At 38.0% G+C, this 15,489-nt stretch overlaps 1 protein-coding gene across 1 annotated transcript in view; it reads right to left on the bottom strand.

The window, feature by feature from the left end:
* Positions 1-9,019: 9,019 nt before the first annotated feature.
* tnfrsf21 (tumor necrosis factor receptor superfamily, member 21) overlaps positions 9,020-15,489 on the bottom strand; it is a 32,842-nt gene continuing 26,372 nt past the window's right edge. The window contains exons 6-7 of the mRNA XM_026318940.1: positions 11,070-11,343; positions 9,020-9,267 (exon numbers count right to left, since the gene is read on the bottom strand). Of these exons, the coding sequence (XP_026174725.1) occupies positions 9,038-9,267; positions 11,070-11,343 (504 nt within the window). The 3' untranslated portion in view covers positions 9,020-9,037. The remainder of the gene's footprint in view (positions 9,268-11,069; positions 11,344-15,489) is intronic.

The following is a 15,489-nucleotide window of genomic DNA, read 5'->3' as shown; positions in this document are numbered from 1 at the left end:
TCATTTTTGACTGGGAACACCGTGGGTGTATACAAGTTCCATTTTATAAAATGATTTAAAATTTATTTTATGTGTTTAAATACCATGTGTGAACAAAGTCATGGAACCTCATGACAAACTGATGAAATTTACTGCATTTTTTTAGAGAGGAAACTTCTGGTCAAATCTGACCGATTTAACCGGAGCACAATAAGAGGGTTAAGAAATTTAAAATGAGTGTTTATCAAGTTTGCGAGTAGAAATGTATGGAAGTCTGTTTCCGCAACTGGGATGAGAAATAAAACAACCCCTCCAAGTATCTCATTATTTTTAGCTACCAAGTCAGAATATTGAGAAAGTATCTCGTTATTTTGAGTAAAGTAAGAATATTGATTTATTACTCTTTTGACTGAAACTATATTATGAACTGAAAATATGAGAGTTGGCTTTGATGGAAGCTACAGAAAGTATCTCATTTTGACTTAGGGGTTGTGTCATTTTTCATTCCAGTGGCGGAAATGGGCTTCCATAGAAATGTGTTGCAACAACAAACAGATTTTTTAAGACATGGAATAAAAAGTTTTCATCTTTACAGCAGAAAAAAATCAGTTCCAGATCTCCTAGTGCAGTGTTTTACTCAAATACTTATTAAACATCTTTAAATAAATAAAAAGCAAGGACATTTTTATTTGACAACACTTGTTAGAAGTGTTGGTGTTGAAGTGGTTGTAATGTTAATTCTTGTGGCAATAGGTGTTAAGTGTATTCCCCAAAATGATTTGTGTTCACACTGTATTCAGTAATGCTAATTGACTGGACTAACCGTTTCTTTTCTGCCTGGTATGAGGAAGAAATTCCTCTTCATCACGTTCCTGCAACAACAAGGACAGCATACTGTGTTACTTATCAAAATGTGTAATGAAGCGCAAGTTGCATGTTTGTTGTGTAAATACAGTGGGCCTACCGGTAAATCAGGATTTGAAAATTCAGTGAGGTTCTTTGTTTCCACAATAAGAAGTGTCACAGCCACAGCCAGGGCAAAAATGACCAAGCTTTTATTAGACATTGCCATTCCTGTCAAGTAGAAAGGGAAAAGAGACAAAACATTATATCATCTAACTTCTGTTACATAGACAATGGATAAAGAGCTTCTCAATTTAATCTAATAACTAGTAATTATTAATGCCCAGATTTGTCATTAAAGCACCTATAGAGACTTGAGGCAGGTCCAACTTTAAGCCATGGACTTAAACTCCTGCTGGGGACTCTTAGTTTGTGCTTATTTGCTCATATCCCACATTATATTGGATGCTCCTGGTCTGCAGTGGTTAGTACCAAGGCTCATTCATAATGAGATTAACTTAATGTCGATTAAACTTTCAAATTTCATTTATACTTTTCAAAAAATACCATTTTGTTTGAATCTTTGTTGTAATATTTGAAATAATGTACATTGGTCTTCTTTGTCATGATCTGCAGCTTGACTTCCTGTTATATGCTTTTGTTTTGAAGGATCATACAGGATCTGGTTTTTTGCCTTGTTTTTCCCTTGACTGATTGTATGATTGTTCTGTTCTGTTCTGTGTTCTGTTCTCTGCTCACAGTTTATATACCCTCTCTCAGCCACAGACAAACTGCCAGGTTTCTGTAAAACCTCTGCTAATTCTGCCCATGATTTACTGATTTTGTTTGCATTGAACTGCTTCATGTTTTCTAGTCTTTTGATGGATATTGCTGGTCATGGACCTTCTCGCCTCGACTTGCTAAGCTAAGTAACCATGCTCTTGTGTTCATAGAAGAGAAATCTGATGCTCTAGAGGATCTTGTTAGTCCCTGGTTAGGAGACCAAGATCCCCATGCCAAGCCTTGTACCTTGTTCCATGTTCCTTGATTAAAGAAGAGAAGTGTTAAGAGACCACAAATACCATGCCAAGCTATATGTTCCTAGTTTATGTTTCCATGTTTTTTCATGAAGACCTTGATAGAAGACTTTGAGTTGTCTAATTTAATGTCCCGGATCCCCTGACCAAGGAGACCTGTACCTGTACACTGCTCTTGCTCTTAAATCCTTTAACTTGCTGAAATAAAATCTGACTTTTATACCCGAGTTACCAGAGTAGGTAGTATATCCTCAATTCTCTCAGTTCATGACGTTCTTGAAGCGAAACATTCAGTGGCAGTTTTCACTCTTTTTGATATGTTTTTCATTGAATGCTGGACAAATGTGTGTTTCTCTTCCTGACAGTAGAAACGGATTCACAGAAGATGCACAGTGACACAAGTGCCAACCTACTGCTGCACTGACTCCTGTGTACACAATGTTAGACAGGTGGTCATAATGTGGTGGCTGATCTGATTTAATTTTCATGAATATCATAATTAGGTGAACAGGAACATCCCTGTTTGACAGAACTCCTGTCAGAAGTTATTAACCTGAGTAATGTCAAAAGTTGAGAAAACTCAAAAATCTCTTGCATCATGTTGCCTTGATAATGTAAGTTTTTTTTTTTCCAGCATTTACAGGCCAAAATTTAAAAAATTTCTTTGTATATCATAAATACAGTTTGTTTTGAGTATATGATTCAGATAACGAGGTATTGTTGTTGTATAGTGGTGGGGCACTGGCCGGAGGATCAGCAGCTGAGAGGGAATATTAGGGACAGGTGTAGGGGATAAATAATGATCACCAGCTTCCCTTGATATAGGAGGAGGAGGAAGAGACGGGAGGAGAGCGAGAGCTATGAGAACTGGAGGACAGGAGAATTGGCAAAAGAAATAAAAAGGTTAAAATCTTCACCAACGGTGAAACCTGCAGGTAGCTAGAAGCGCAACAAATACAAACAAATATATATATCAATAACAAATTAATAATCTGATATGTGAATCTAGGTTTAAGAGCAATAAAACAACTCAAGAAGTCCCGATCTTAACATTCAACTCTAGTAAGTGGATATCATGGACAAACAAAAGTAAACTTGAAGTTTTTAATGCTGGCAACACAGCAATGGACACACAGAACAACCTATCATCCTCCACATCAAGGGAAGTAGCTACAAACCAGTTGCATATGAGATGTCATGTATGAGATCATCTTACATTGATGATTGATAAACACTAAAAACATATTTTTCCAGATTCTGGAATTCACTTCAAGCTTATATTTTTTTCAATGTGACCAAACATGGATCAATTTAAAAACAGAGGTCAATAAATTTACTATTGTCAGTGAGGGCATCAACAGTTGTGACTTGTCATTGAAAGGTATTAGTGAAAAAACAGATTTTGTTTTTAATCATTTTCAGCTGTTTTACACTATCACTGGTGTGTGTAGTTGCATAGTTAAGCAATTAATATATTGCACTATATAATAAATAGAGAGTGATTTTGAAACAGCAACAAGAGGTGAGGAAAAATGAAAACATTGCTTTAAAAAAACAAAACAGGAAAATTTAAAAACGAAAAAGTGACCAAATAACTTTTTGGTTGCCAGTAAAATAAAACAAACTTTTGTTCTTACACCCTGATTGGAGGCTAAAAGGAAATGTTTTTGTTTAATTTTTTCATTTCAGTTTTATACTAGATAACTTTTTGAGTCTCCATTAGAAACTTTATGAAAATAAGTGAAGAACCAAAAACATTCATTGAGACCAAATTAATTCTTATTGAGATTTCTTGAGATTTGTGCTGCTGTTGAACTGTACTGCATTATTGACAGACATGTTCCTGTAAGTTAGACTACTCATTAATATAACAGGAGCTTTTCTGACTAAAACAATAAAAACATCTTGCAGTGAAATACAATTCAACAGCACTATAACCTACATCTTCCAAAACAGGACTGCTGTCTTAGACTGTTAATATGACTTCATGATGTCAGTCTGAGCTACATGTGGATCCTTGTTGACAATAAATGTCAATCCATCCATCAATTATCTATACCCACTTATTCCTAACCAGGGTCACAGGGATCTGCTGGAGCCTATCCCAGCTCTCTTTGGGTGAAAGGCAGGGGTACACCCTGGACAGGTCACCAGTTGACAATAAATGTGTTTTTAATGTCAATGAATAACAGCCTGTGATTAGTAAAAACCTGATCAGCCCATGAGAGTATTGATAACACTAAGACAACAACACACAATAATTCAACCAAAACCACAGAGCAGTGTAACTTATGTCAACAAAGATGTATTAATAGAATGTCAGGTAAAACTATTACACTCTTACCTCTACCCGTTAGAACATTAATTTCCAAAACTTTGTTGAGAAGACACCACAGACAATCAGAAAATAGGTCACATTGGAAACATTGTTCATACCTTAGTTCACAGTCCCTCTCTCTCTTCTGCAAGTCCCCTTTATATATATAGACACCTGCAGAGTGAAGAGGCTGTCACACCAGTATGGTTTGCTAAACAAAATACAATAAAGAACAAACTTCCTCATAGTCGCACATATGCTGGAAGAGACTCAGTGGGGTTTTAGTATTCCTTCAGTTTCCTTGTCAGATCTGATCTGCTTAATTGCTGCTTAAAAAACATTATAGCCCAAAAGGGAAGGACTGTGTTATCTTACAGTTTTCACATGAAGCTGAATAGGGCTTGTCAGACTAATCCATCCATCCATTTTATCTATACCTGCTTATTCCTAACCAGGGTCACAGAGATCTGCTGGAGCCCATTCCAGCTCTCTTTGGGTGAAAGGCAGGGGTCCACCCTGGACAGGTCACCAGTCCATCACAGGGCCACATAGAGACAAACAACCTCACACACTCACACTCACTCCTATGGGCAATTTAGAGTCACCAATCAACCTGACATACATGTTTTTGGACTGTGGGAGGAAACCAGAGTACCTGGAGAAAACCCACACAAGCACAGGGAGAACATGCAAACTCCATGCAGACCTTTCTGCATGTTACAAACCCAGGACCTTCTTGCTGTGAGCACTGGAGCCTGTGAGGCACTGTTAGCACTGTTAGCAACAGCCACCATGCCAGTCTTGTCAGTCTAATTTAAGCTCATTTTGTTTTTCTTTAGGTCATGAGCCATCTGTAAACAACCAAATGAAAGTATGTGAATTTCCCCACTTTGTTTGTCCCACTTGTTGCGGGACAAAAAAGGTTCTTCTTATCTTAACATGGAATGTCAATAGAAGTGGAGGTGGAAAACATTCTCTCAAATTCTCTACCTGGGCACTAAAGCTGTAGCTCCAGCAATGCTGGGACCCACTGGACTTCAACATCGTCACCACCGCAGCCAGACTGTCCAGAGATTTAGTGTACTCATACATGACAATATACTTGTTAATTTAATTATGGATTTAAGACAAATATGGAGCTTTTCTCAAACAAAACACCATTGTAGAAATGTACTGACAGTGGTATTGACATTAAAACTACAGGGCATAGGACAAGACTTTAATTAACACAGCATTCCTCATTTTATGAAAACATGTGGTTCATGCTGTGTGTATTGCTATATTGAGTTTTGTTAATGGAGCTGTGCATTGATCCCTACATTTCCCTGTGGGCCCTAATAGTCGATTTTAAAAATTGAGAAATTTTGAAGTACATGTTAATTATGTGTGTTACAGTATGTAACAGCTGAGGTTTAATGTAAGATTACAGTGTTTTGGTAGTTGAAGTGCTCTGGTAAACAGGACTAATAGTATGCACACAACCCAACGGAGCTGGAGGACTGGCATCCAGAGGAATAACAACAGTAACATCTCAAAAAAGTTATCTCAGTTATCTACTTCCCCTACTGCAAATATTATCTACTCTACATATGCAACGGCCAACAAACTAGAGCCGCTCCTCTTCCAATAATGATCTGTGCTGGCTAAAGGAAGCAACCCAATGTTGTTTCCCTTCCCAAACGTAGAGTTTTTGTGGCTCATTTGGCTCAAATGCTTTCATTTCAAGTGGTGCATAACACCTCATTCCTCATAGTCGCACATATGCTGGAAGAGACTCAGTGGGGTTTTAGTATTCCTTCAGTTTCCTTGTCAGATCTGATCTGCTTAATTGCTGCTTAAAAAACATTATAGCCCAAAAGGGAAGGACTGTGTTATCTTACAGTTTTCACATGAAGCAATGCAGTAGACATTTTCTACAGAGCACTTCACTAACCTTTGTCATGTGCAGGTTGAATTTATCAAACATTTTTAAAAAATGCGTAAATTGGGGTAAAGCAATTTGTTCTTCAGAGTTGCCTATTTTTTAATAATGGGATTTTAAAATTTAGAAATGTTCGAAGAAATGGGAGGTTAATTTATTTAAATTGTAACTCTTGGATAGTAATTGGATAGTGAGTAGTATGGCTTGTGCCATTACATAATTTAAAAGGTAGAGCAGAGTGGCAGAGTGGTGTTTTGTCATTTTATCATTTCAGACAGATGACATCTGTGAAATGACCAAAAATACCTTTGAAAGTGAAACCTGCTGAATGTGACCAAAACTACTACATTACTACATTAGAGGTTAGATATGGTATCTGTGCAGTTACAAAGTCAACATTAAGCATTAAAAGGTCAAACTCATCAAGTTTTATGTGTCATTACTTGGAGGAGTGGCTTACGTTTCTCTGACCTGGGGCTATTCACTCACCCACAGCATTTGAATACTCCACTAAGCTTGTGGTTATGTAGCCTTTAGAATTTGATTGCCCACTCACTGTTCCTCTCTTGGATCCCTCAGGTATGTTCCATCAGGAATTAGACTCCTCCGATATGTGTGGTGTTAGTGTTGTACCACTTCATCCTCCAAACTTAAAGACTTATCTCGCATAGTCCGAGAAAATTTCTCAGCAAAAATTCACAACATGTTAATATACAAACAAAAAAAAGTCCAAAGTGGGTGTAGGTTTTATCACATTATAAAAACTGAATGAATGACAACTACACAATGTGTTATGGCAAATGTTTTGAGCTTTAATTGGGTGATTTTAAGAGTTATATAGTAGTAAACATACTGGTTACACACATGAAATTTAATGACACTCAAGATTTGTGTTTCACATCCAACCTTCATCCTCTCAGACTTCCTTAGAAAATAATGCGCTCTCATCCTGCTGTCTGAGGATCCACAGCACAGCTCACAGATCTTCATCATCACCACTGTCACCACAACATCACACAGTCCACAGCCTTCACTCTTCTTCAGTCAGTCTGGAATACTTTAAATAGTCATTAGTCCAGGGTTAAGTCCCCCTGTGTCAGGCCAACTGGTGAGAGTTCTCATCTAGCACCACAGTAGCTTTAATGATATCTGGCTTGGTGAAATGCCCTCCATTGTTTCATACATGGCACCTGTGAATCCATCTCTGAACACTAAACAGTATCTAAATGGTGCCTTTCAGTTTTATTGTAATTTTAAGAACACTGAATGTGGTAGGAACTGAAAGAGTACATTACTTCTTCCTCTTTTAAATCAACACAAGTAGACAGACTTCAAGTAGAGTATAGTGTATGCATATTTTACATCCCAGCCAGGTCATCTTGTTATGCCAAGCGTGAGGGTGGGGTGGTATACATCTGAATGATCGGAAAAACATGATATACAAATAAGTCAAAATGCTAACAGAGAAATGTTTCAATAATATAATAAATCCAAATAAATGTAAAAAACATTACAACAAAATCAAATGTTAGTGAACAGCATCTTGGAATTAAACGAAATGGGAAAAAATGGAGGACAAAAAATAAATGTCTAACTTTCCGATACAAAAGTGAATTAGTGCATCATTATTACATATTAATATCATCTACATAGATCATGTACTAACATACAGCACAACTGCATGAAAAATAATCACTGTTTTCTATGTTTACTATAACACTAAACCTCTCACACTGACATGAAGCTCCAAAATGTATCAAGAACACTTTATCAACACTACAGTTGTTGAGGTGAACAAGGCTAGCTAGCAGAGCTCTGAATGTGCGTATTGGTAGAAGTATTTATCGTGCACTGTCCACAAGTACAACAGTGACGGAGCTTCCAAAGATGACATATCTAAACAGTTTCAGATATATGACTTTGGTTGAGAGGCAGGCTGGGGCAGCACACACTGCACCGTTCCTGTTCAGTTTGTTTTGGAGGCTTTGCTATAAAGCATTATATTATAATATTGGATATGGTCTTCATCCATTCCTTTAAACCTGGATTATTTTGACATGTGATCCAATATTTGTGACATATGGCTTTCCAAAGCAGCAGGCCAGCCATCATAGCTAATGCTCTAAAAAACACTAAGGTCCACACAAGATCTGCTCCAGGTGCAGGTAGCTGGGCGTGGGAGGAAAAACTGAGGACAAATGAGGTGAGACAATGGACATTTAGCATGTTTAGGCACATGATTCACAGGTCAGTTTACACCTGGACAACATATCCGTGAATGCGATTTACAAGAACCTTGAACCTTTAAATTCAAATAATAATACCAGTGTTATTTAGAGTTCTAGCTTATTTACTATTATCTCTGTGGTGTTTATTTTACTTTCTTGCAATCATGCAGCAATAACCATAATATTATTTTGTGTTTGTAACAGCAAGAGAATGATTGGCAACAGAAACATTGGTATTATCCCCTAAACATAAAGGCATTGGCCATTTAAGATTAAGAATGTTTGGAGAGTCTGAAGCCTCACTGTTGAAGTCACAACACTCATGTGATACCACCTTAAACATGGCTGAACATACTTTAAAATAAAAGGGTAAAAAAAAAACTACTCCTCATGAAAACCAGAATGCTTTGATTACATTAATCATTAACCCTGTATGATGGTAGAAGATAGGTAGGAGGTGTTTGGAAACAGTAAAACAGTACACAAGACAACAGAGGAAGAGGTTTGAGGTAAAGGGGAATAACTCAACAGTAAACAGCTGATGGATGAAGTAGATAACCATCTTAACTACAAAGCATAGCTCATGACAAAATGACATCACGAGTCTGACTCCATCAGATAAACTGGCAAGCACGGCATAATCTGAACAATCCTAGAGTTGACTCAACCCTCACACTTAGACCTTTTATTCCACTTCTTCCTCCTTCCTGCTTTATAAGAGGTCAGGGAGGTGGCTATACACAGAGTCCAGCAGTGTCTGGCTGGCCTCCTGACTCTTGACTCCTGCAATCTCAAAAAGCCGGTCCAGCTTGTCCTCAGCGGTCGGGATCTCCTCTATGACGTGCAGCTCGTCTGGGTTCAGAATATGCAGCATGTCGTCAAAGATGGGCTGCAGGTCACATGGGTCCAGACGCACTTGCCGGAGCACAGTGTCTTTCTTCTCTGGAGGGGAAACAGAGAGGAGGAGCAGTTATTGTGTTTGTCTTAGAACAGGCTCTAATCAATATTTTCATTTTCACAATAGAACAAATCACATGTGAAAGGCAGAGGTGAAACTCTTACACTATCCAAGACTCTTGAATACTCCCTATTGGCTAAATTACTGCTTTAAATGACTCTTCAACTACAGTGACATATTTAAAGTTGTATACAATTATCTTGGATATTCTAAAATGTGGCAGAAAGTGTCACTAGAGTAAATTATTTGCATTAATAATCTTCAGTGTTCTCTTATTGCCAATACAATATCTGATTTGAGTAAATAAAGATGGTTTTAATTTGTGCAGTGTAGTACCCAGAGTGACCACACAAGGGCATCAACCACTATCTTATCTGAGCTGAGTGGACTGTTGTCACGTCATTTTCACCAGGAGTGAGACACATTAGTGACATTCGTCTGCCAAAGGTGTGAAAAATGGGAAAATACTCAGTATCTACACATTCAAGTAGAGTCTCTCTTCTGACAAAGCTGATCTGTCCTGGCTAAATAAAAAATATGGGATATGGTTAAATTTCTTTGAGCTACTTTGGAAATTAACCTGATCAGATGATCTATTGTAACCAGGTCAGACAAAGCCTGGACGTCAGACTCTGGAATAACAGACATCACAAAACAGCAGGTCAGATGAACTGCTAAAAGTTTCCTTCTGGCACCTGTAGCATCTAAAACACAACTGTTATGAAATAGAAAAGCTAAAGCTGCATTAAGGAAAATTTGTTGTGAAATTTACAACTATTCCTTTCACACTCACCATCAGTTAAGGTGCACTGTTCAAGACTGTTCACTGGATTAACTCAGTGAAACGGGAATAGTGATTAATAACATCTTTAGAGCATGATTCAGCTAACATAATATGCCACATTCTTGTGTCATATTTTTGTTACCTCCGATATATAACACAGACTGGTCTGATTCGTAAACATGTTTATACTGTGTGTAGTTTACTGACATTACAAAATATCTCATTCAAACTGTCAGTTGCTTTGTTGTTTATTGCCGTTTGGGGGCACCGACATATGAAAATTGAACATTTACACTTTAGAATTGATGTTAAATAAAAGCTTTTATATCCTGAAATAAATATGATTGACATTAACATACACAATTTACTGAATGATGCTCCTGCTGCTCAGACATGAAAAAGATTTTTTAACTGTTCTTATATTCTTCTTTTTGTATTCTGGGGAGGTTATTCTATGTAAGGTATTATTTTTGTATTATTTAGTTTGGATTTTCTCACATTGTCAAAGCATACTAAGCTTCACAGGAAAGTTAATTTTTCTGTGCTTTTTACTTATGTTTCTCATTGTATTATCTATTATTTTTTGTGCTTTATGTTTTAAAATACAATTATTTTCACATAATTACATAATCTTCCAATAAAACAATAATCAGGGTGACTTAACAAACCACTTCTGGTAAACGTAACAAGTGTTTTGCTTTCGTCATTCAGGGTTTTGCTACAAGTAGCAGCCAAGTGGTGAGTAAAAATGTTGTTTCCCTTTCCAAAAGTTCAGTGGTTGTGGTTCAATTGGCTCAAACATTTTGAATCTGAAGAAAGTGGTGGATGTCATAGCTCCGGGTTATACAAAAAACATTTGCCATTTGTCAAAAAAAACAAAAACAAGCTTTTTCTCTGAAAGCGAATGTGCTGAAACCTATCGAAGGAGACAAAACAAATGTGTTTTCAGTGTTTCCACTGCTCGTAGGTGAAAAGATCTATGTTCTCTCTATGGCCTCTCACCTTTGGTAATGAAGGAGCCGTTCCGGCTGAGGGCGGAGTCTTTGCTGGAGGTGGAGTCACAGCGCAGCAGGGGCTCTGATTCGTCGGGAAAGAAACATTTGGTGCGGTCCACTGGTGACTGCTCCAGGCCCGCACCGATTGCCCCGCCCACACTACTACTGTTGCTGCCGCTGCCGCTGCCACTGCCGAGGCTGCTGGGAGACTCCAGAGGCTTGTGGATGGGACTGAGACTTTGGCTCACATTCACTGAGGTTATCAGCTGGTTGATGTCAAACTGTTGGTGGAAAGATATATTGAAACACATATACATGTCTGCTAATGTGCTGCAAGGGGCTGAATTTGATCTAAGCTGGTGTGGATTTTAGATGTTCATTCAGCTGTGAGTTTTTAGGTTGGTATGAAGAGGCCAGTGGAAATGTGCTCTTATTACTACTTTTCCTTTTGCCAGAAAATTGTTCTCTTTGCTTATCAAAGGTTAAGGTAGTGAACACAGTGTTCCTCATGCCATTAGCATATTCATTGCTTTCACCTTTTTAGCATTTAACATCTTCATCCATCCTTTCTTTGTGTCCTGTCCTGTGTCTTGTCCCTTTTTCAGCTTAGTTTGTTTTTCACATTTGTCTCCCCATCTTTCCTCTGTTGTGCTTCTATTTCTGTTGTCAACTTTATTTCAAGTTAAGTCTTTCTCTTTAACTTTACAACAGTTCCTGTCTGTCACCCATCATTGTATTTACCTTCTCTTCTTCATCACTCATGTTTTGCTCTCCCCTGTTCCCTCTTTAAAGTTTCATCTTGTTATCGCTCTCAGTCCCAGTTTTTCACCTTCCTCAGTTTCTCTTCATCTTCCCCTTTGTCCCTTTCCTCTCTCTTTCCTGCAATGCTGAAACCCCCACGGCTTCCCCTCGCCCACCCACTCTCTCTCTCTCTGTATCTCTCTCTCTCTCCCCCAGTCTTTGGTGTGGTAATGAACCTGTGGTTGGAACCAGCAGTGACTGGTTTGGGGATGAGATCATGAGAACATGTCTTGTTTTTCACAGCTTGAACTTAAGGCAGCCTAAAGGTCGCAGCAGCAGAGAGGTAATTTCATTCACCACACACACTGGAAATGGAAAATGGAACTGGGTTTTAAATGTGGCCAAACAAGAACAACAAAAAAAACAAACTAAAATCAGAGATTTTCAACATAAGATGTTTCTTTTAATAAAAACCTACAGCGAAGTGCAACAGCTGCAGCAGATGTGGCAAAGGAAAACTGCAGACCGATGAGGCATGACAAATTTAGCAGCCTCAGGGGACAGGAAGTAGAATGTGGACAGATAAGACTTAGGCAAAATTTAAAAAATGATATTCAGCTTTGTGGCACACATCTAAACTTCCTGCAGCTGCCACTTCTTAGAAAGAAAAAAGTGAGATTCTGTTTCACTGTATCTACTATTTACTTCAGTCAACTAACATTTTTTAAACATAGTCCTATTCGTTTGAAATTCACTTCTGTGTTTGTAAAGCTGCCTTACAGTTTTCTTGCCACTGATGAAAAACAAAATTGAGAAAGTGAATCAACTGAACATTAATGTCTCATTTCAAAGAAGCCAGACATGGATAAAGCAGCAAACAAAAAAGAAACAACACATTTTCTCAGATTCACCCAGTTTCCAACATCGGTCCACTATAACTCCAATTTCACTTAAGTACTGGAAACAATGACCCCATCCGATAGCTGGAGCACATACATAAATGTCTCGTCTTCTTTTGAACCTCCTATAAACTAAAAATGTTTAAGATTAAAGAACAAAGTTGAAAGATGAGAGTATCCCATTACCATTGCTGCTATTAGTTAGCCAGTGGTGGATTAGAGGGTTCAGCCAGTTGTGGGACTTTAAATACTCTCATGGACAACTGAAAGACTGCAACAGGGAGGAGTCACTGTTGAATTAAAAAATTAATAATTAATAGTTCAGTTCTGACTTTGTGCAATACAGCACAAAAAAGCAAAACTAACTGGCAGCTTCCCTGCAGAACCACAGTCTTGTGCTGATGGAGGTTCAGTCAAGAGCACACTGCAGTATTAAAGAGTGAGACACACTCACAGACAAGCACAGCTTCGGCGGCCTCCCTTCCTGGGATTTCAGTTACTATCCTTAACTGCATACTGGGGGAAGCCACTGGTAAATTCCTGTATCGCAGAGCTTCGTTTTAATGATATCGTCACTTTTCATCAGTATGGGTACCCTGTCCTCAACCAATATATCTGTCAGCTATAACTACACCCTACATCTTCATTTCCCAGAAAAACAGCATGATTCACAGAATTGTAAATGTTATAATTAGATAGTTCTTACAGATTAAATTCTCTTCCCATACTCCTATATGCTTCCTTTCATACCTTTGACTTTTTATGAAAGTGCAAGGTAGTTTCTAACACAGGGTTTTATTTTTGAGTTTCACGCACATCCAAGCCACAGAAGTGTTCCAACAGCATGTCTATGCAGAACATTAGTGTGATTTTTACATATGGATGTACAGGGTAACCAGTTGATTTGTGTTGAGTGTTGCCTTAGTTGTTGTAATTGAATGGGTAAAGCAGAGGTCTACACTAAATACTCTAAATTACTCAGCAGTGGAATTATCAGCCCACTTCTACTCGAAAAGCCCCGTCCCAAGACTGCCCACCCAGGTAGAGCCATTTGCACTTTGCACTGTATGTCAGCCAGTTTGTCTGAAAGCACCATGTGAAATCTGATTTCTTTATGTTGGCAGGCAGCTGAACAACTGAGGATGGAGCCGGGGTACACGGTCACATGATGTAGAACACTGCTGCTGTTTCAGAAAGCTCCAAGGTTATGTGTGTGTGTGTGTGTGTGTGTGTGTGTGTGTGTGTGTGTGTGTGTGAGAGAGAGAGAGAGAGAGAGAGAGAGAAGGATCAGGCTGAGTTGCTGACTACTCTTGTGAGCAGAACACACACACACACACACACACACACACACACTGAGAGACCTAGCAGTATGAAAAGCAAAGCAGGCAGACATGCTGTTATTTTGATTAATTCGATAAAAAATACACCAAAGTCTCACTCAGTCATAATTATTCCCTACACCGATGAGCTATTAACTAAGACTCAGCTAAAATAGGAACTCAGCCCGATGAGAACAAATCTCACTGTGTCAGTGTATACTCCGCCATTCCCACTAAGTCATGTATCACATTTAAAGTAGATCTTCAGTGGATATGCCTGCTCACTGACTGTATTACGACATATGTCAGGTACAATCACAAACATATGCAGATCATCTACCTAAATTACCTAAATTGCATTTAAAAGAATTGCAGTTACTGGTAATTTTTTTTGTCCTTTTCCCCATGACCGGTTGTGGTCTCATTTTATGATCTTATAGGTCTCTTTGTGGAAGCGACTGAAAGGCGTCTAATGGGACCTGAGTCATACACACCCAATTAGAGCAGAAAATGCATTAGATTGAACATCATTGTGGCAGGAAGGGAAAATTGCTACTCTGTGTTGCAATTTTTTTTTTTTTTTTTTTTTTTTTGCAAATTCACTTTAGCAGTCAGTAGAAAGCAAACAGGGAAAAAAGAGGGATGAGGACAAACAAGGAGTATAGATGAATTATGTCTGCATGTCTGTCTCATGTCTGTCTCTGCCTTGCTCTTTATCTACCTCTTATGATTAATTTAATCACTGAAAATCAGACTCAATTTCTAAAAGCAACATATATAACTGATTCCCGACCATTTGATATGGCAGATTACATCATTTTTTAGTAGGCATCTTTATGTAATTTTTCTGTTAACCTTACCAACTATATCTACCAGTTTTTCAGAAGGGATCAGTCCTAAAACCATCTCCAATTAAGGCCTTATTGGCCAGTTAGTTGTTATTTTGTGGATGTATGTCCTCAACAAAACTTAGCAAGTGCACAATTACACTCTGTCTATTCACTGTAACAAATATTTCAAATATATACTGTCAGTCATAATTTTATCACCTTCACCTTCCTTCTTTTTCAGATATGTTTGGCTGGTTTCCCTAGTTTTGTCAGTCACATTCTCACATCCTATCATCTAAACGTCTTCTTTTCCTACTAGATTATAATAAATCAAAACTGTCATTGGATGATGATGAATAGAGCTAGTAACTGTAGATAGTAACTAGTTAGTAACTAGATTTTGGACTATCTTCTTAGTCCAAATAGCACATCTTGTTCCAAAACAAAATGAAATTAATATTTTAAAGCCTGAATTTTCAGCATTGGGCCAAGTAATTATGAAATCATTTGCATTAGTAAACAACGTTCAATTAAGTTGTTCAATTTCCAGTGGTTCCTCTCATACTCAGACTTCTTTAAGATCACAATGCCTTCCCTTCATTAAACAACTCTATTATCTGCTATCTTATCCACAATCA

Source organism: Mastacembelus armatus, chromosome 24 (genome assembly GCF_900324485.2).
Source record: "Mastacembelus armatus chromosome 24, fMasArm1.2, whole genome shotgun sequence".
Lineage (NCBI taxonomy): Eukaryota > Metazoa > Chordata > Actinopteri > Synbranchiformes > Mastacembelidae > Mastacembelus > Mastacembelus armatus.
The sequence above is the reverse complement of the archived record's forward strand: the minus strand, read 5'-3'. Positions and strand labels throughout refer to the sequence as shown.